The 21,130-nt window shown below is 43.4% G+C and overlaps 1 protein-coding gene across 1 annotated transcript in view; it reads right to left on the reverse strand.

The window, feature by feature from the left end:
* Positions 1 to 21,130, reverse strand: part of LOC308057508 (uncharacterized protein) — a gene marked incomplete at its 5' end in the record, with an annotated part of 39,497 nt that overhangs the window by 15,489 nt on the left and 2,878 nt on the right. The window contains 13 exon segments of the mRNA XM_080411591.1: positions 9,597 to 9,870; positions 9,872 to 9,996; positions 10,000 to 10,029; positions 10,031 to 10,153; positions 10,157 to 10,197; positions 10,200 to 10,250; positions 10,253 to 10,538; positions 10,540 to 10,590; positions 10,592 to 10,765; positions 12,255 to 12,340; positions 13,032 to 13,134; positions 18,090 to 18,118; positions 19,746 to 19,848. Coding sequence (XP_080267717.1) covers positions 9,597 to 9,870; positions 9,872 to 9,996; positions 10,000 to 10,029; positions 10,031 to 10,153; positions 10,157 to 10,197; positions 10,200 to 10,250; positions 10,253 to 10,538; positions 10,540 to 10,590; positions 10,592 to 10,765; positions 12,255 to 12,340; positions 13,032 to 13,134; positions 18,090 to 18,118; positions 19,746 to 19,848 — 1,476 coding nt within the window.

The raw sequence follows: 21,130 nt of genomic DNA on the forward strand, positions 1-21,130 counted from the left end.
CTAGTACTAAAGCATGACTTCAAAGATGAAGTTTCAGGCAATAAGCTACTCTGTGAACCCATGCACATGTACAATGTACGTACACAACGGAAGTGCAACATATCCTTAAAACCTAAATGAACATCCCAAATATACAGTTACGTTTTTTTCCCCCCTTAAACCAGCAACCAAAGCTTTTAAAATGACAGCGCTTTCTTGTATGTGCATGCCTTTATAATACTGCCTTTAAGGTTGAATTAGGTGTGCTACAGATCTGGTAAACACAAGGCCAGAAAGGGTATTTTCCTTCTCAAATGTCTTCTGAACACTTATCCTTTTGTGTTACTGGAAGTTAGCTATAAAACTCAATCACCCCCGGAATGCAATAGTCCTGTATATTTCCTCTTTATTGTATGTATAACTTTTTTCCACTTAAACACATTCACCCTACATTTACTGGGCAGCACAGCCAAGAACAAAAAGGCTTCCAGGCACTGCACATTCTTTAGGAAATTCAGTAAACTCTTTTCAAGATCTTTTTTAATACAGTGTTTATGATTGCTTTTTCTCCTCCAGTTACTCTAACTCTTACAGAGAGTTGAATTCATTGCTGATATTCGATCATAAAATTTTAGTTATGTGGAGGTGGAAAAGAAAGGCATACTTGAAGTAAGTTCAATAAGGGAATAACTAATTTAAAAAAAAAAAAAAAAAGCAATGGAAACACAAACACTGTCAAACAACTTTCTTCCTGGTCAACCTTGCCATAGGTAGCTAGGTGTTTCACTGCTAGAAAGCCTAAAAAGTGATGACGAAATGTCTGTGAAATGACAAATAACAGATAGGTTAAGAAACGGTGTAAACAGTGTCTTCTATTAGTTTCCTACTTGCACAAGTAATTCAGGTACATACAGGAGTGATGCTGCTTTCCAGAACTTTTAGACATAAGAGAAAACAAGAAAGGTATTTACCCAGATAAGTTACACTGGTAAACAGTAAATAAACCATCAAGAAACAGAAAAAGTTATGTAAGATTTATTATGACTTTAAAACAAACATGGTGAAATTTAATTTATTAGAAAAAAAAATCTGCTTACCTCTGATTTTTTTCCTATAGATCTTCTTGTCCCTTCTTCTAGTTCCATTTGTCTCCCAAGGTGGTTGTTCAAAATTCCTTCTTGAAGGGCTCTGGCCCTCTTTTCCTGAGAGAGCTGTCTCTGTGTTTCATCACGTTCCTCTTCAACCTACAGTAATACAATAAAACTGCTTGCATCTGAAGAAAAAACAGAGCTAGCAATACATCTTCCCATTCTCCCCTGCATACTTGAAAACATTTTTGATTCCCCACCGTTATGATAATCCACCTATAAATAAATAAATTTAAATTTTCTTATGAAAATTTAAGAAGGCAAAATACAGGATGTTTTGTAGTAATTCAAAAAAACGTAAGGCTTTGCCTGAAACACAAATGAAACCTCAATTTTGAAAAAAGAAAAAAGGAATAATAAACTGCAAAGGAAAAAAAAAAAAAAAAAAGAACAGCCCAATTGTGAACCAACTGTACTCTACTGTTCTCAAAATCTGACAATTGTTATCCAACGCCTCTTCCGTGAACAAAGCGCCTCCTTCTCTAGGCATACTGGAATACAATTGAAAAGAAGCAGAAAATAAGACAAAGACTTTAATTCATTATTTAATATACCTGTTTCAAGAGCTTTCTCAGTGTTCTTAACTCCATTTCTAAATTCCTAGAGTGCAACTCAAGTTTCTGTTTCTCCTCCATCTCTTTACAATATTGATCTTCTTTCCTTCGGAGGTCTTCTCTCATTTTCTCACACAGCACTTCTACTCTGAGCCTCTTTTCTTCTTGTTGTTTCAAAGAACATCTGGGATTTAACGGAGGATTTGAGAAACAAAAGCACTGATATAAAAGTAGATATTCCACATGATGAACTTGCAGAGACAACTCAAACCATAAAAAATGTTAAATGTTTTCAGAGTTCATATTTTTACTGTACTTTTCAACTTTTTAAAGAATTCTAACTTCATTCCGTTGTGCATGGTATCAGTTGTACAAGATAGAGAAAAAAAACTTTGAGTGATTTATCCGTTATTTGTAAGTTTGTATAGGGAAACACACACCAGTGTGCACACTATAATAATAAAATTAAAAAAACCCATCTTCATATTACAGCCATTTTGTTGAAAAAGGAGTTTGTTGTCTTATCAGATCAAAGCATCGTAAACTTTTACTATGGTTAGTATACATTTTCTTAGTATACTGAGCATTGCCTACATATTACGGATTCAGTGACCAGAAGTAATACTGGTGAATCAGCACGCCACTTACCTATGGCAGACCCGACAATTTTTCAGCAAGCCTTCTGTAAGTCTAAAACAACTGCTGACCACAGACAGAACAAGCAGCTTCTGTTTACTCAAGAAGGATGTCAGTGTTCAAAACCAGATTCAGAAATGCATGGGGTTTAAGCTGAATACGATTAAAAACAGTTTTAAACCTCAGTTGGATCTACCTCTGGGAGAAACTACAGCAATTTCATTTTGAAGCTGACTTACAAGGAAAGCCTTATGGAAGGTCAGCTTCTTTACCAACTGAAACAATCAGCAATGAGCACTGACATGGTAAAAAACGGACCATGGTGTGCCCACGGTACCCAAACAAGAAAGCAGCTTTGCGTTTGATCATTATTTTGACTATTTTTTCCCATATACTCACAATAGTGGACAAAAAAAAAAAAATTAAAAAAAATCAAGTGTCAACCTAAGGGAAGAACTGCCAATTGAAAGCCTGCTTTAGAAATTCCGCAAAACAAGAATCAACCACCACTAAAATCACTTGAAAGACTGACAGAAACATTTGTATTTGAATGGCGTATATTGCAAGGAGAAAGCTTTACATGTAATTTCTAGTGTAATTTCGCAAAAAGTGTAACTTTTGAAAGTATAAATTTAACGCTGCTTGGAGAATTCACTTAGAATGAAAATACTACTTCTTTATACTTGACAGATGTTTGAGGATTTTGAACACCTGCTGAAGTCAAACCCAGGCCAAGCTGGGACCGGCCTCTCTTCCTCGTACCCCCCTCCCCCGCGCTGGGAGGCCCAACTCCCCCAGGCCCAGCTCCCGCAGCCTCCCCTCACAGGGCTGGTGCTCCTGCCCCCGGGCCAGCCCGGCATCTCCCTGCCGACCTCACACGGACTGGGCAAGATCTCCTGGGCTGGGCGGCCAAACACCGGGCCCCGGGCTCGAGACACAGCTCAGCAAGCCCTGCGGAGGGGTGGGCACTCACTGCCCCCAGGGCCCTGGCACTGCTGCCCTCCATACAGCCCAGGCCGCTGCGGGCCGCCCCAGCTGCCAGCTCACGGTGGCTCCTGCTGAGCTCGCTCTCTGCCTGGGCCGCTCCCCAGCCACGCCGTCCCACCGGGGATCACCACAAGGAGATCTCCCCTCCCAGGCCAGGGCTCTGCAGTTGTCCTTGCTGAACTGCCTACGGTGCCTGCTGGCCACCCCTGTCTGGCGTGATGTCAACAGCGATGAGAAACCTCACGCCTCCGGGTCTAGCTCAGGAGTGTGGAGAAAGGGGCAATCCCAAACTTGACCTTTCCAACAAATAAACAGGTAAGCAAACAAATGCTCTAAGCTCTGGTTTGACTTGCACTGGGTGGAGTTACCAGAAATCCTAGTATTATAGGCCCACTGAAGCTGCAAGGACAAAATGAAAAAAAAAAAACACCACCCAACCATCTCTCAAATCTCTCTTATAAATCTGATTTCCCCATACACACTCTCTTGCTCTTTTCTTGCTAGAAAACAAAGTTAGAACAACATCCAGAAGACTGTACATGGAGCTGGTATCCGGACGTTTTTCCCCTCTCCCATTATCTACTTCATAGCATAACTGGCCCACGGGATTCAAAAAACCCAAACCCAAAAGACTGGAAACTTCTCATCCTGTTGCCTGCACCATCAGTGTCTTTCGGAACAAAACCACTGACAAGATAATACATTATCAGACCACAATTTACATACTTAAGGCTTTGGATATCACTTTTCCATTCTGCTGCTTGGTGAGCCAATACGGATTTCAAATCTTGAGTCTTCTCCGCTCTGAACTGTGACTCCTCCCTTTCATCTTCCAATTTCCTTACTTCTCTTGAGAGCGCTTTATACTGATTTTTCTGACGTTCTATTCTCTGTTCATATTCAAGAAGTATGTTTTGCATTTTCAGCAAAGTAGCAGAACCTGTTTTGAGACAGAAAAGACACAAAGCTGCACAAATACTGCCCAATGTATAAGCTGTTCAATGCTTTGCTGCATTAGGTGCAGGTGGCAGGTCTCGGTAGCGGGAAGGTCCCTGTGAGAAGGAGCCAGGGGTCGTCCCGTGCTGGACATGGACGGTTTCGATGGACCCACCGCAGGGCACAGCTGAGCCTCTCAGCCGTGCTGGCAGCTCCTCAGGAAAAACAAACGTAGGAAAGGGTGAAACCACCACACGGGCAGAGAAGGGGAAAAGCATGTGAAAACCAGCCCCACAAACGAACACCCAGGTCAGCGAAGGAGGAGGGAGAGGTGCTGCTCCAGGTGCCAGAGCAGAGATTCCCCTGCAGCCCCTGAGAGAACCATGCTGGAGCAGATACCCACAGCGCAGTGCTGCGCAGGACCCCGTGCCAGAGCAGGCGGATCCTTCCCGAAGGACCTGCGACCCATGGAGGGCCCAGGCTGGAGGAGATTTTCCCCAAAGGACTGCAGCCCGGGGCAGGACTCACACTGGAGCAGGGAAAAGGGACGAGGAAGGAGCAGCAGAGAGAAACTGCTACGTCCCGACTGCAGACCGCAGCCTCCCCGTGCTGCCTGGGGAGGTGGCGGGGAAGGAGCGCAGCAGAGCTTGAGCAGGGGGGGTGCCGACGTGTCCTTCTCAGGTTTTGGGTCTTTGTTTCTCACTATCCAAATGTATTTTAATCGGTGGAGTCTGTTTTGCCAGTGACAGTCACTGGGAAGTGACAGCCCTGCCTTCACACTGACCCACAAGCTTTTTCACCCCGTTTCGTCAATGAGGGGCAGTGGCAGCACTGGGCGGGGAGTTTGGCCTTCAGCCAAGGTTAACACTTGCCTAATGAAATTTTAGCATAGTTTAAGAGCCCTAGTAAGTGATGCTTATGTTTATATAATGCCTTGTGCATATATGCAAGCATCTTATGACAGTTGAAATTTGTTATATATATGTACTTATTATTTTTAAGCAAAGCCATTATTTTGCTGTACTCTTTGTCATTAGCTGTTGAGGGGTGTGCTGGTTGTGGCTGGGATAGTGTTAATTTTCTTCACAGTCGCTGGTACAGGGCCATGTTTTACAGCTGTGCCGCAAACAGGGTTGGTAGCACGGGGATGTGTTCCTTATGGCCCAGCAGCGCTCACACAGAGCCAAGGCCTTTTCTGCTCCTCACCCCACCCCACCAGCCAGCAGGCTGGGGGTACGCAAGGAGCCGGGCCGGGACACAGCTGGGACAGCTGACCCCAGCTGACCCAAGGGACGTGCCATGCCACGCGGCATCATGCTCAGCATATAAAGCTGGGGGAGGACGAAGGAAGGGAGGGACATCCAGAGCGATGGCACTTTGTCTTCCCAAGTATTTGTTATGCGTGACGGAGCCCTGCTGTCCTGGAGATGGCTGAACACCCGCCTGCCCATGGGACGTGCTGGATGAATTCCTTGCTTTGCTTTGCTTGCGTGCGTGGCTTTTGCTATTAAACTGTTTTCATGCCGACCCATGAGTTTTCTCACTTTTCCCTTTCCGATGCTCTCCCCCACCCCACTGGGGTGGAACAAGTGAGTGGCTGTGTGGTGCTTAGGTGTTTAGGTGTGGCTGGGCTTAAACCACATCAGGGGGATATAAAGAAGAAAAAGCTCTTGCTGACTTTTGATGACCGCATTAGAAGGAGCTGAACTGTACTTTGCAAGAAACTGCTTCTCCAGCTCTGACTAGACAGAGAACCAATGATAACGTAAGGCACATCGGCTGGCAATGCAGGCAACATCTCAGGTTAAGTGACAGTTTCACAGCTTTTGAGGGGGATCTCTAGTCACAAAGAGATACTATATCAAAATATGAAATTAACATACTTAGGAGTGCATACAAAGAAATCATGTTTTAAGGGGAACTTGTAACAGCTGAAGGCAGAGACTTGAAAACATACCCATATGAACCAAACTAAGCTCTTCCAACAGCAGCATAGTCTCCTTGTAGGTTGAAGCTTGTAACCGGACATCCTCTGAAGGTGGGTCAGATGAGTGAGTTAAACCAGGGTCATCAGTTACTTCCACTGGTATGCTGACCTACAAAAAATACAGTACTTTCTGTAATTCCACTGTCCAGTATTACAGACCATTACAAATGCAGGAATGATTCATTCTCTCCTTCACAGCCCACAGATTTGTCTCAAATACAATCAAGCTGCATACCAGCAGCAATTTGTACATCTGGTTGATCACTACATAAACACTGCTCCCACCTAAGTGATTAAAAGCTGATAGAGACTGTTTATCAAGAAACTAGTTTTACAGTACCTCGTTCCTTTCACTCCTGGTTGTTGCTGCAGGTCTAGAAAACAAGAAATATATTTCAGTACTGAAATGCTTACTTTGCATTACGAATAATACCTACAGTTGCTTTGAAAACTTAATTGCAGAACTGAATTAAACTAAAATCTGGTATAGTAACTTTGCTAGATATAGTTCAAGACTGAAACAATTATTGTGTGCTATTAACGTCTACTGGAAGGCTAATTTTTCCGCAAGATATTAAGCAAATAGTTGAAATAACTGTTCCCTAAACTTCACGCAAAGTGACAGAAATCTTACAGCTACAGACATATAGCTATACGCTTACGTGCATTCCCTGTTTAATACCAGGGGTTTAGCTCTCTTCAGTACCGAGAATCCTTCTCCTACAGGTCAAAGAACTGTAATTTTGGATTCTCTGGTGTCCTGGGTCTGGCTGGGACGCAGTTTATTTTCTTCACAGCAGCCCACACAGGGCTGTGTGTTAGATTTCTGACCAAAACAGTGTTGATAACACACCAGATTTTTAGCTAGGGCTGAACAGTGTCAACAACTTCTCTTTCTCACTTTGCCACAACCCACACAAGTAAGTTCAGGGTGGGCAAGAAGTCAGGAGGGTACACAGCTGCAAGAGAAAAGGTGGAGCAGGGAGCAGGGCAAAAAATCCTGAGATACCTGCAGTGAAAAAACTGAGATACCTCACCCTTTTTAAACACATGAAATACTTCTATGCCTGTGCACACACACTCATGTAATTAATCAGAATTCGTGCACGTGACCTTATTGTTGACTTGGCCAGCATGTTCAAAAGCACTCTAAACAGAAGTGAAGTGTTTGTCAACACAAAGCGCATCAGGTAGTCACAGGAAAGAACAAGAAAGAACAAGAAAGAACATCAGGTGGTCACACGAAAGAACAAGAATCTTCATATGCATCAGGTTTACAAAAAACCTTAAACACACAACAAAAACCCAAACTTGCCTCTAGCTCTCAGGCCAATTTTTATCATTAAGTGAGTTTTATTTTCAACATTCCTTATATGCATACCTTCCTTCATCCTCAGATGTTTCACTGGAAGTGCTATCATCCGGTACTTGACCATGATTGCCACTGGAAGAGCTCATCTGCTGATGAGCCTTCTGCTTTGAAGGCTGTCTTTTACTTTCCTTTGCACCTTTGGCATTCAGGGCAATTTTACTGCATTACACAGAAAGAAAGAAAAAAAAACAAAACACCAAGTGAGTAGGTTTATAAAAAAATATTTCTGTGAAACATACATACTTAAGATGATGTCCAGAAACAACCGAGACAAAAAATAGCTATGATAAAATCACAGACTTGACTGTAAAGATCGTGGAATATGCCCAAGTATTTAAAACCCTTCCCCTAGAGTGAGGGGGACACGTGGAATCTGAGCTGGATCCAGGTTAAGCTGGACTATATCCAACAGCCACGTTACAGAAAGCATCTAGAGCAGAGATTCCTTTGAAGGACAGACAGAAAAAGCTCCTGCTTAGGTCTGCATAAAAATACGTGTGCCTTCTTTAGACTTTTGAGATTGGTTTGGTAATATCATCTTTTTCCCTCTCCCGACAAAGGGCACATTAACTTAATGAAAAGGAAAACACCAACTGCACGGAGATCACTAAAATCACCTAGAAAAGGGAGTAGTAGCAAACCCCAAGTTCCTACTTTTCTTTTCTAGGTGGCCATTTCCTACAAAAATAACTGCTTTTTCCAGTCTTCAGTTCTGGTTTTGAAGATGCATTTTACCTCAGTGTTGACATGGAAATCACAGGAATTTAGGTGGGCGTTTTCTTTTGTTTTCCCCTTTTCTTTTTTTAGAGCAGGCAATAAATTTGAACCTCCATCGTGCGCTTCATTTTGTCTAAAAAGAATTTTTCTTCATTTTTTGAGAAGCAGTGGACTACTCACTATGGCTTTCACCACTAAGGAAACTACTTCAACTACCACAGTATCAGAAAACCTAAGACACTTACATAGTACTACAAATAAGAGCTAGAGATTATTTCCTTAGCTTACCCTTTCATTGGCATTTTAATCAATTTTGAGCTCTCCCCAGATGAAAAACTCTTTTTGTCTTTTTCTTCTATCGTGTTTTCATTCTCCATTTTCAAACAGTCATTCTTCCTTACAGTAATCTTTTGTTTCATTTGCCGATTAGTGATGTTATTTAATTTATCCACACATTCCTGTTTTGCCACGGCCTGCACTTTTGAACATCTTTGTTTGTTTTTTTCCTTCTTAACCTATAAAAACAAAGTTAAGCTTCACGTATTTCTAGAAGACAGAAACACCACATCCAAGATTGATTAATTCAGAGTTTACCCCTGAAATAATATAAAATGATCTTTTTTTAATTCATAGAGAAGCATTTTCACAAAACTACACTACAAGGTGTATTATGCCATTGAAAGTACTTTGAATTCACTCATGATGCAAGACATAACAAAAATACAGCCCTTAGAAAGAAAACAATAGTGTCTCTTAAAACATGAACAAGAAAAAAGTGAAAACAGTACTGATGGACAAAGCGTTAGGAGGACTGCACAATGTTCGTTGTAACACCACCAGAAAAAAATCAAGTGGAACTGCGAACAAGGGGAGGAAAGAAAAAAAGATCCCAAACCCACAAACACAACTGGTTTCACAGGAAAGAGGAATTTTAGTGAAAGGCAATGAAGACACACCACGCAGATATCACAGCACATGAATTATTAGTCAGGACCCTGTTCAGAAGCTATTTTCATTCTTTGATTCAGAATCAGAACCTGGATTTCTTTTTATGGCAATGAAGAGATAACTACTTGCACTGGAACCAAGTGCCACCTATTGTTAAACTGGAACAATAATGCATTCCGTTTTCCAAAAATGGGGAAAAAAGACAACTCTCTACTGCTCTCTTTATTCACCAGTCACCAATTTAATTAGAACAAACCCCAATTTGTAGGAAGCATCCTCCTTTAATGATGAATAGCTAAAGTGAACAGGACCGTTGATCTGGAGCGAGATTAAAGAATAAAGAGTAGCAGGTGAACTACCTCTTTTAGCAGCTGTACCTTCTCTTTCTCCAAAGCCAGGAATACTATTTGCAGCATTCCTACCCTACCCTTAAATCTTCCCGTATCTTGTTTTAGTTCTTCATCAAGATTCCTTTTCAGCACGACGTATGATTGCTGAGCATTTGCAAAAAGACTTTCCATTTCTGTTTCTCCTATTTTGTTGTTAATAAAGCAGTCCCTGGGAAAATCATCACTAAATCCAGAGTCTTTTCCAAGTTTCCTCTGTTACAAAAAGTGCATTTTCATCACATGTAGAAACTGGTCTTATTTTAGGAATAATATTAGAAATGTCATCCAAAAGACTTGTTTTAAAGCTGTATCTCAGGGAGTATTCAGGACTTCCCACTGCATTTCAACTACTTTCAGTTTCATTCTCTTCCATTTCCATAGAAGGCATTTTTTTCTCTCTCTTTCTCTCTCTCTCCTTCTGCTAGAGGCATCTTTGTATCATCGATATTGTTTGTGCAATCTTCTTCATCTGTACTCCAGGTATCTTCCATGTTTGCGTTTCAGTTATCTTGATCAGAAAGGACACCAAGACTCGGAATACAGTTTCCATTTTGGGTACTTTTCCACCTAGCATAAGTTTAATATCTCCAAATTCACTTTACTTTCTAAGCTGTTACTTGATTCCGTTGCATGAGATGAAACAACATGAGAACTCTTCAATTCAGCACTGAAGCCATCTTCTGACATTTCTTCCACAAGGGAAGTAGTTCTCCCAGTTTCATTAATTTCACCAAGCAGCTGCTTTAGCTCTGCTGTAACATTTTTACAATTTGTTTTCAATTCCCTTTTCTCATTTTCAACCCACATTCTTGCATATCTTTCTTTCCAAGGTCTTGGACTTAACTGCTTGTCAGCACTGTGCAATTCCTCATTTTCTGCTGTGAAATTTCTGATGTAAAACTTCTGCCTTACCAGTGTGATTTTCATGTGCTGTTTTTTTCTATCAAGTTGGTAGTTTCTAAAATATATTTATCCTTAAGTAAACAGGTACAGACAGAAAGATTATCAAGAAAAATTACTACAGTTAATCTATGCAATTTCTGTTGCAAACTCATCCTATAATAGAAATAAGGCATTTTGAAAGCCATTTTCATTAAAAAAATCAAGGGACACTAAATGAAAGGTTCACTGCACACCATCTTCTTAACAAGAGAAGGACTCAGAGACAGCGGTTTCTTGGGTTAGGTTTGCCTAGGCATTAGGGTTGCTTTTACCTTTTAGCCTGCTTGCTTGCTGTAACTGCCGGCATTTGTCACAGAGCATGTTTATTTTTCATGTTTTATTGCTTTAATACCATTTTTCATTAAAACTGCCAACATTTTCCTCACCTACCCTCCTCCCTCCATCGCGCTCTACCGTCTGGCATTGTACAGTCCCCGGCCACCTAAGCTAACCCAACAAGAATGAACATGACAAGCTTCTTACTGTTCACCACACGGAGAACTGGCTAAGGGAGGATTATTTCTTCACCCAAGCTTCAGAAATAATGAATTCCACTCCAAGGTGCAAAGGAAAGGATTTATTAGGGGAACCTGCCTGCTCCTGCCCTCATCCCAGAAATCAGGAACCCAAGCTCGCAGGAAAACCGCACCACGCCTTAACCCTACCCAGCCCCCTCAAGTCCCTGTCCCCACGCTCTGTTTCTCAACAGCTCCGACGGCTTCTGCCCCGTGTCACAGTCCTGCCCACATGCCCCTTTCCCTCGTGGTGCCTCCTGAAGAGGGCCTGCAGCCTTGGTGTCCCAGCGGGCTGAGACCGTCACGCTCCTCACGCTCCTCTCGTCAGCCAGGCCCTGTTCTCCCGCGGCAAAGACCCCTCCGCTCACAAGAGGGAAGGAGCACCTCAGCCAGACACCACCTGTCTCACCCTCCCCCTTCCCAAGCTCACTGGCCAACTACTACCACCTTGCAACAGGCTTAAGTCCTGCGCTTTGCCTGTTGGAATTAGGCACGTCCCTCTCTCGTGACGCCCGGCTGTGGGGTGGAAATCATTTGCTACGCTGTCCCTTCGGGTGTTCGTTCCAGAGGACGCCAGACCCCGCTGTGCAGCCCTGCCCCGCACACCCGCCACAAGCAGGACGCCTGCCTTATTCCCCTCTAGGATACCCTCTGAGAAAACCCTTTTCAAACACTTCACGTGGCCAAACAAGAGCGTATTTTGCAGAGGCTGGGGAAGCATCAGAAAGGTCGCGATATTTCAAGGTGTTCTCTTTGATCTTTGTCTTACAAAGAGGAAGACCGGCATGTTTCATCAAACAGATCAGCATATTATAGACAAATCTCCCTCTTCACTTGAACGTGCATTTTGCACAGGCAATAAAACCCACATTTGGTGGCACTGTTTCTCAGCAGTGCACAAGAGGAGAAACACCGCTCAAAATTTAAGCAAACCAACTGAAAACAACAAGCATCCGACATAGTGACAAGGATTTAACCCCACCATAAGAAGACTGTATCCAACTTTATTTCAGACGGTAAACACAGCCTTCACCTACAGGACGTCCATTCTGCATTATTCATTGACTGGTAAGTTTTCTTTACCTTAGTGTATAATACAGCCTACTGAATCAGACTGCAATCCAAAATATTTGGGTTTACATACCCGCACACCATAATATTCAATGCCATCTTTCATGTCTTCCTTTTCAGCTGATGATGACATATGAAAGGTAGATCCCGAGTTCTCACCTGCAGTGAAAAACCACACATTTTTATAACCATCAAGACTTCATATTACTTATTTACACCTAGAGTGCATCCTGAATCATCCTACTTGTGACAAAAAACTTAACACAAAATAAAAAAAAATACTACGTGCAGGACTGACCATTTAGTAAAGGAGAAATGCTTCAGATGAGAGTTCTACGCCAACAGCAAAACTTCCCTGCCATTCTACACTCCAGATGCTCAAGAGACAGCGTCGCAAACTACAGGCAGAAGCCCTTCACAACAAACCCTGAACTTTCAGTCACATTTTAGCTCCTAGGCAAAGTGTAACAGTAAGGTATCAAAAATTAAGACGGGGGGAAAAGTGCTTGGCCAGATCATAGCTTTCTTCTGCTACGTTATCATCCAAGAATGTCCAGGTGTTCAGACAGGTCAGCCCTAAACCACATACACTTTCAGCACTATGCCACAAGAACCCGAACCCAAAGAGATACAAACACATCCAAAGGGCACACGTAACGCAAACAAGGTAACTTCCTTTACAACTTGCCAGCAAGCGCCGTGACAGCTGGTGTTAATTAACAAATACTAAGCACTTCATTGCTATAGCGCGCACCCACACCGTAAGTGCATTCCTAAGGCAGACATCGATAAAAGCTCACTTCAGCCTGTACGTGTTTACAGACAAACATTTAGTCCACCAGGAAGTTACCGGTGTGGCGCTCCCCTGAAACAATCCGTGAGCGCGCTCCGTGTCTGTCTGCAGCTGGAAGCAACACACCAGGTGATCCTTCTTCCGGACTTTCAGAATCCGTCTGTAGAGCATAAAACACGGGCGTGAGCATCGGTACAAATTCTCAACTCATTTCTACGCAAAATGTTCCTGCTAAGCCAACTTGCACAGCACAGAATCACAAAAGCCTTTGATCAGCCCCTTGGAAAGGGCACGTCAAGACACAGTATATTGGAAAATCACAGCAGACTTGTGTGTTTTCAGATCTTAGGCAAAAACCTCACAACTCATCTAAACTAGTCTGTCACGCTGGCAAACTGCACAGCCGCAAGGGAGAATTAACACGGTAACTCGAGTTGTGGGTTGCCAACCCGTAACTGCAGGTCTGGGGGGGACCCAACTTTCGGACTGAACTGGTACCCGATACTCAAATTTGTGCTGACGTTCCCCAGGCACACGTCCTGCAGTGGGGAGCGAACACATTGCTACTCCCAGTTGCAAGGGCTGAACAAAGACTTTTTGGGCTGAACAAAGACAAGCAAGACAAAGCTTACAGAAACCAAGGCTACAAAAAAAAAACAAACCCAAAACAACCCAGCAGCGTTTTAGCCTTGTATTTTTAAGAAGCGGGTGGGGAAGAGTTCCTTCTTCCTCACAAGAGAAGTCAGAGGGCGTAAGCTACAGACTCTGCCCGCTTTCTTCTAACCCATTCCCACAGACAGGAAGAACTAAAAGGGCAAACACAGCCAGCACGTGTGGTATTTCTGTTGAACGCTACTCTCAAAAAGGGCCAAAACGGTAGAAAGGCTCTTTCCCAAAGCAGCTCATCATCTAGGCTGCAGACCCTAAGGGCAACCACTGAACACGTCAGCGGAATAGAGTTGTGTGGTGAAAAAGCAACAATCCCGCCAGCCCCCGTGAGGAGCTCAGACTATTTTAAGCAGCAAGAAACTTCACTGCCGCAATACTGTACCAGAAACCCAACTCCAAGGGCCAGCTGCCATGAGACCCAAATCATTAGCTCGACCTACCTTCACCCCAAGCCTCGCTGAACAGCTAGCACACAGCACAAGTATTTCAAGGGCCCCCAGTTACAAACATACAGCAGAACCAGGAGAAGGGGAAATAAGCCTCAGCCGCGGCAGGGCCCAAGCTCCGAGTGCTTCTGGATCTCGCTCCCCACCCCCGCCCCACTGGGAACCCCGGTGTCCTTCACGGGAAATACCTCAGAATCCCAGGGAGATTCAGCACCTTCCTCTTCCTCTGCTCCCACCGCAGTCAGGGCACCTACAAAGGCAGTAAGAGGTGAGACACTGAGCCCTTCTATTTCACTCTGCTTTTCCCCATCACCCCTGCGCCCAAAAGATGCACAGCGGTTCTGTTGCTGAGGAAAAACTAAGCAGTGAGTGTTGAATTCAAGGGTTTCTTCACACCCAGCACACAACAGACCACGGTACTTCCTTTGGATCGCCACCTCTCTTGCCTCCTCTCCAGCAGGAGATGGCTATGCACAAAGCTTTGCTGCTAGAGAGGGACGCAACATTCTTCGCACAAGAAAAGCGAGCAAGACAGGAAGAAAATCCGGAACATCATAAAAATACAAAAGGGTCTACTATTGATGAATCACAGGGCCAGCCTCGCTTTTGGCATTTTCTCCTGTAGGCGACTCCTTTTACAAACTTTCATTGTCTACGTGCTACTCCTAGAAGCCTCTCCACCCACGTACAGCAGCGGGTGGTCAGTCGGTCAGACAGACGGGGCTGCTCCTACTCTCCTTCCATGAAGGTACGCTTACCAGACTTCTTCTGTCACTTCACCAATGTTCACTCAGGTCACAAACAGAAAAATGCAGGCAGCTTCCTACCATGCAATTTGATACGCGCCATCACTCCCATCATGTAACATGGACACCACAATTTTGCTTAGAAGATAAGACTTAGATGTGGATGCAGGAGAGCTGTGACACCTCCCCTGTGCACAGCACAGGCTGAATGACCAGCTTTTCTGGTCAACTGTATCTGCCTGAAAGCTGGATAAAAGCAGACCTGCGAGCACCCAGGGTTTTGTTTTGTACGGGCCTTCTAAGGATGCAAGTCACATTCTCTGTTCAGAGTACGTAGGTGTCTTCGTCTTCTGGATTCTGTTTCAGAGTGCAGTCACTTCAAAATTAGGCGCCATGCTGCTAGAATGAAAAGCAACCCTTAACTCCTCTTCAGCCTTGCCCGTCACGGTCAACAGGAAAGTGTTCAGCAGCAGCTATTTGAGCCTGAAGTCTCCCTTTTTAGGTAAGATTTTAACAACATTGGAGCCCCTAAGAATCCTTTTCCACAGGGTTTAATCAATCTTGACATTTCTGTATGATGGGTACAGAACAAGGAAGAAGCAGGAAAGATGAAAGGCTACAGTGTTCTTCTATCTGCAAAATTCCAGTTCTCATCGTGTCGGTAACCCTAGTCAGTTAATTATTTTTCCAACCACTGGAAAAATAACTCAAAAACATAAACTAAAAAGATAAGGACTTCTCCCATTAGCTGTTGCAAGTAAAATTTCTTCTTTCCTTGGAGCAGTAATTCACGAGTCTATTTTCTGCCAACACTGGCTTCTATTGGCTTCTGTCAACACTGTGAAAGAGGAGGACTCCTCACTGTCAAGAGTTCTTCACTTTTAGCACAGGGAGAAAGTCTTAGTTAAAACACTGGCAGAACCCTACTCCAAGGCTTCTGAAGAGCCCACCATTCAAAAAAACGTATATAAAAAATTCACAGGGTAAACCAGATTCCAGTATTTTTGCCTGTCATTTATTGCTACCATGCATTTTTATTAACGGATGCCAGCAGTGCAGCGCATACAAAAAGATGCAAATCCCCCACCTTTTACTCTGGTCTGCTCTCTAGCTAGCATTGAAAAATGACTTCTGGTCATCTTAGTTCTTTCCAATTAGTCCTCACCTCTCCACTCTATTCTGAGACTTCCCTCCTCATAAATTGTCTTACATAATGACTTTTGGCAGATTGCAGTGGACAGCAGCTACTCTTCTATGCAGAAAACACGAGAACACCACTACTTTGCCTCAAAAATAGATTTTAAGGATGTATTACTATGCAACAGTAACAAAGTAAATAGGATGGGAAATTCCAGCTCTCACTGAACATTTAATTGTGAAAGATACTGTACCTGTTCTCCAGATTTATGAAATCAAGTTGTCAAGGATGGCATTTCAACCCTTTTAGAGTCAGAAATATTTGCGCTGCAGGAATCATGATGCTTTGCTGAAGCAACCTAAATTCCTTAAACCCAAATCCAAACATAAACTGTTTGAAAGAAAGAAATTTTTACATCTACACCTACTTCTTAGCACCCGACCTTCAAGGTAACATATGGCTAAAAACCAGCATGACGCAGGTGAATAAAGCCACACAGGAAAAACAGCCGACATGAAATGAGCCACGAAAAGGCAACCTTTCTGTGTTTGTAATATCGTAACATACTGGTCCGTTGTGGGGCTACACTTCACATTACCGTGGAATACAGACATAACCAAAACTCAAGTTTTAACCGAACAACCTCTAACAAGTATTTGTGTGTCTTACCAGAACACTGTCACTGCAAAATAAAGGGCAAGAGAGGACCTGTTGCTTACCCATTGCAAATACAGGAGAGGGAGAAGAGCGAGAGGAGAAGGAGGAAGATACATCTCCTAGAGAGAAGTTTCATCTCTATTATTGTCAAAAGAACAACAATACTGTTTTTTTTCTTCGCCTAAAGCAAAGATGCCAAAGAACTTGTAACTTCTAAGTATAGAACACAAATAGTTCCAAGTCCGCTTACTTTTCTGCATATCTGTTCACCTCTCTCTGGTTTATATTGTCAATAGACAGTTGTAGAAACTCTAAAACCTGAATGGCAAATTGTTTCTCATCCGATTAACAAGTGTGATTAATACAAAATACAACACAAATTATCAACTATACAAATCAATAAACCTCAGAACAAAGAAACAAAAAAAACCCATTAAGGTTACATATCCTCTCTCCAATACATAGCCGACCAGCTAGCCGCCTCAACTTTAGCCTTGTTTCCAAAGAAAAAAGAATTCCTGACAACACGCTGACACTAATTTCCTCCCATCTTGTCTCTCTTCCTCACCTCCCTCCCCTGCCTCTGAGCCTGCTGGTCATTTTCCATGAAACAAGAGAGGGAAGCCTCAGAGGAACGTGTTTGTACATGTTTCAAAACAACTGCCAGGCAGGTAGAGATAAAGCCAGGCAAGTAATATTTCCTGAAAACTACAGCTACGGCACGAGCCCAAGAATTACCCTTTGTGGCTCACGGGCAGCTCCTGGACAGCCTAGCCTACAGATCCCTAGCCTGGAATCAGCCACAGCACATGCTCAAAGGACCAAGACAATCAGGAAGGGGGGGGGTGTGTGAGCCACGGAAAGAAAAGCAGACTTCAGGACTGCCTGAAAAGGGGAGATGACAGCAAGTACGGTGTAGGAAGCGTACATCACGGAAGGGTATGGACAGTGCTGAACAGCAGACTAGAGGAGGGAGCAAACACATACACCGAGGATTATTTCAGTACACCTTCTGCTCCCGGGATGCCTTGCTAGAGCCATTCATTTCGTATTAGAAAGAAAATTGCAAGTACAATGGGTCTGTTCATAAAAGAACACTACAAAGAGATTGTTATGAACACCTTCAATATCTTCTGCGTGTCCTAAACCAAATTCCTCCAACAGATCCGCAAAACAAATCAATCAGATGCTTTATTAAATACTCCCATCTAGAAAGATTACAAAGCTAAACCCAGAACTACATGCCGTGAACATTACCTGATTTCTGCTGCATTTTTTTAGGAGAGGTTTCATTCATTTCCAAAACAGATTCAGGGGTCTTCAGCTATGAAAGACAATCCAATGACAAAAAAAAAAAAAAAAAAAAAAAAAAAAAGAAAAAAAAAATTCAGACTTGAAGTAACTACATAATATTTAACGAGCAGGACAAGTAGTCAGTCTGACACGAACAAATACTTACCTGGGAATTGTCGGGGTTCTCCAAAATGCCTGGAGGTAAAAAATGTTTTGGAAAGTGTTATTTCATTTAATTGAAGGCACCTTTCACTCCATTCAACATCAGCAGTTTCTACAACTAAGTATTACTCGCAAGCTTTATTCCATCGAGACTGCGATACTTAACATTCAATCTACTTCAACATCCAGCATTTGTATCAGTATACAAGAAATGGACAATGCACGCTTCCCATCGTGCGCCTTGGATTTAAGAAACAATACTCACAGAACTAGGACAAGCCATAGGAAGCAGTAAGGACATGCTTGTTAGCACAACAAGATCAAAATACTTCTTTTGAGGAGCTGAACCCTGCCTTCTACAAAGATTATTTCAAAAGCCAAAGCTGGTCTGCTGTAACGAACTACCGTAAAACAGTCCAGCAGCACTACGACTGCGATTATCCTACAAGTGTTTAATGTTGAGGAGTGTTTTCCTTTCCATCGATGGGACAGAGGAAACGTGGGTGCAGACACAGACACCTCATACACATCATTCAATGAGGTAGAAGCAAACTAGTTCTTATCAGGTTGTTCGGGTCCAGCTTGTGTGGAAAGGAAAAAAAACAACCCATTACAATTGGTTGTAATCTGCATTTATAGCACAGTTCCAAATATGTAATTTTTAAAAAATTTTTGTCCAACATGGAAATCATTTACAAACCCACACAATCTACTGGCCCACCTATATTTCTCAAGTCCTCTGCTTTAGTCATCTTACAGTTTGAGTCCTCTCATGAAAGAAGTGCATGAAATGTTACTAAGAATGGCTCCACAGCATTATTTTCATGTTTACAAAAACGGTTAAAAAGCAAACAGCATTTGATTTCAGTAAACTTGGTGGTCTAGCAGTATAGAAAAACCTTAGAAAGATTAGCGTAATCACCTTTTACCTCCTTTTTACACCGATTTTAAACTTCTCTCAGTAGAATCATACAAAGCACGACAACTACTCAGCAAGGGGATTTACAAGCTCCCAGGAGCTTTTAAAGTTTTGCTTCCAGCTTACTAAACTAAAACTGGATTCGCTTCTTCAGCTATTCTATTGTACTTACACTACAAGCAGGACTGACCGTTTAGTAAAGGAGAAATCCTTCAGATGAGAGTTCTACGCCAACAGCAAAACTTCCCTGCCATTCTACACTCCAGATGCTCAAGAGACAGCGTCGCAAACTACAGGCAGAAGCCCTTCACAACAAACCCTGAACTTTCAGTCACGTTTTAGCTCCTAGGCAAAGCGTAACAGTAAGGTATCAAAAATTAAGACGGGGGAAAAGTGCTTGGCCAGATCATAGCTTTCTTCTGCTACGTTATCATCCAAGAATGTCCAGGTGTTCAGACAGGTCAGCCCTAAACCACATACACTTTCAGCACTATGCCACAAGAACCCGAACCCAAAGAGATACAAACACATCCAAAGGGCACACGTAACGCAAACAAGGTAACTTCCTTTACAACTTGCCAGCAAGCGCCGTGACAGCTGGTGTTAATTAACAAATACTAAGCACTTCATTGCTATAGCGCGCACCCACACCGTAAGTGCATTCCTAAGGCAGACATCGATAAAAGCTCACTTCAGCCTGTACGTGTTTACAGACAAACATTTAGTCCACCAGGAAGTTACCGGTGTGGCGCTCCCCTGAAACAATCCGTGAGCGCGCTCCGTGTCTGTCTGCAGCTGGAAGCAACACACCAGGTGATCCTTCTTCCGGACTTTCAGAATCCGTCTGTAGAGCATAAAACACGGGCGTGAGCATCGGTACAAATTCTCAACTCATTTCTACGCAAAATGTTCCTGCTAAGCCAACTTGCACAGCACAGAATCACAAAAGCCTTTGATCAGCCCCTTGGAAAGGGCACGTCAAGACACAGTATATTGGAAAATCACAGCAGACTTGTGTGTTTTCAGATCTTAGGCAAAAACCTCACAACTCATCTAAACTAGTCTGTCACGCTGGCAAACTGCACAGCCGCAAGGGAGAATTAACACGGTAACTCGAGTTGTGGGTTGCCAACCCGTAACTGCAGGTCTGGGGGGGACCCAACTTTCGGACTGAACTGGTACCCGATACTCAAATTTGTGCTGACGTTCCCCAGGCACACGTCCTGCAGTGGGGAGCGAACACATTGCTACTCCCAGTTGCAAGGGCTGAACAAAGACTTTTTGGGCTGAACAAAGACAAGCAAGACAAAGCTTACAGAAACCAAGGCTACAAAAAAAAAACAAACCCAAAACAACCCAGCAGCGTTTTAGCCTTGTATTTTTAAGAAGCGGGTGGGGAAGAGTTCCTTCTTCCTCACAAGAGAAGTCAGAGGGCGTAAGCTACAGACTCTGCCCGCTTTCTTCTAACCCATTCCCACAGACAGGAAGAACTAAAAGGGCAAACACAGCCAGCACGTGTGGTATTTCTGTTGAACGCTACTCTCAAAAAGGGCCAAAACGGTAGAAAGGCTCTTTCCCAAAGCAGCTCATCATCTAGGCTGCAGACCCTAAGGGCAACCACTGAACACGTCAGCGGAATAGAGTTGTGTGGTGAAAAAGCAACAATCCCGCCAGCCCCCGTGAGGAGCTCAGACTATTTTAAGCAGCAAGAAACTTCACTGCCGCAATACTGTACCAGAAACCCAACTCCAAGGGCCAGCTGCCATGAGACCCAAATCATTAGCTCGACCTACCTTCACCCCAAGCCTCGCTGAACAGCTAGCACACAGCACAAGTATTTCAAGGGCCCCCAGTTACAAACATACAGCAGAACCAGGAGAAGGGGAAATAAGCCTCAGCCGCGGCAGGGCCCAAGCTCCGAGTGCTTCTGGATCTCGCTCCCCACCCCCGCCCCACTGGGAACCCCGGTGTCCTTCACGGGAAATACCTCAGAATCCCAGGGAGATTCAGCACCTTCCTCTTCCTCTGCTCCCACCGCAGTCAGGGCACCTACAAAGGCAGTAAGAGGTGAGACACTGAGCCCTTCTATTTCACTCTGCTTTTCCCCATCACCCCTGCGCCCAAAA

The sequence above is a fragment of the Falco punctatus genome, assembly GCF_963210335.1.
Source record: "Falco punctatus genome assembly, contig: scaffold_62, whole genome shotgun sequence".
In the NCBI taxonomy this organism is placed as follows: domain Eukaryota; kingdom Metazoa; phylum Chordata; class Aves; order Falconiformes; family Falconidae; genus Falco; species Falco punctatus.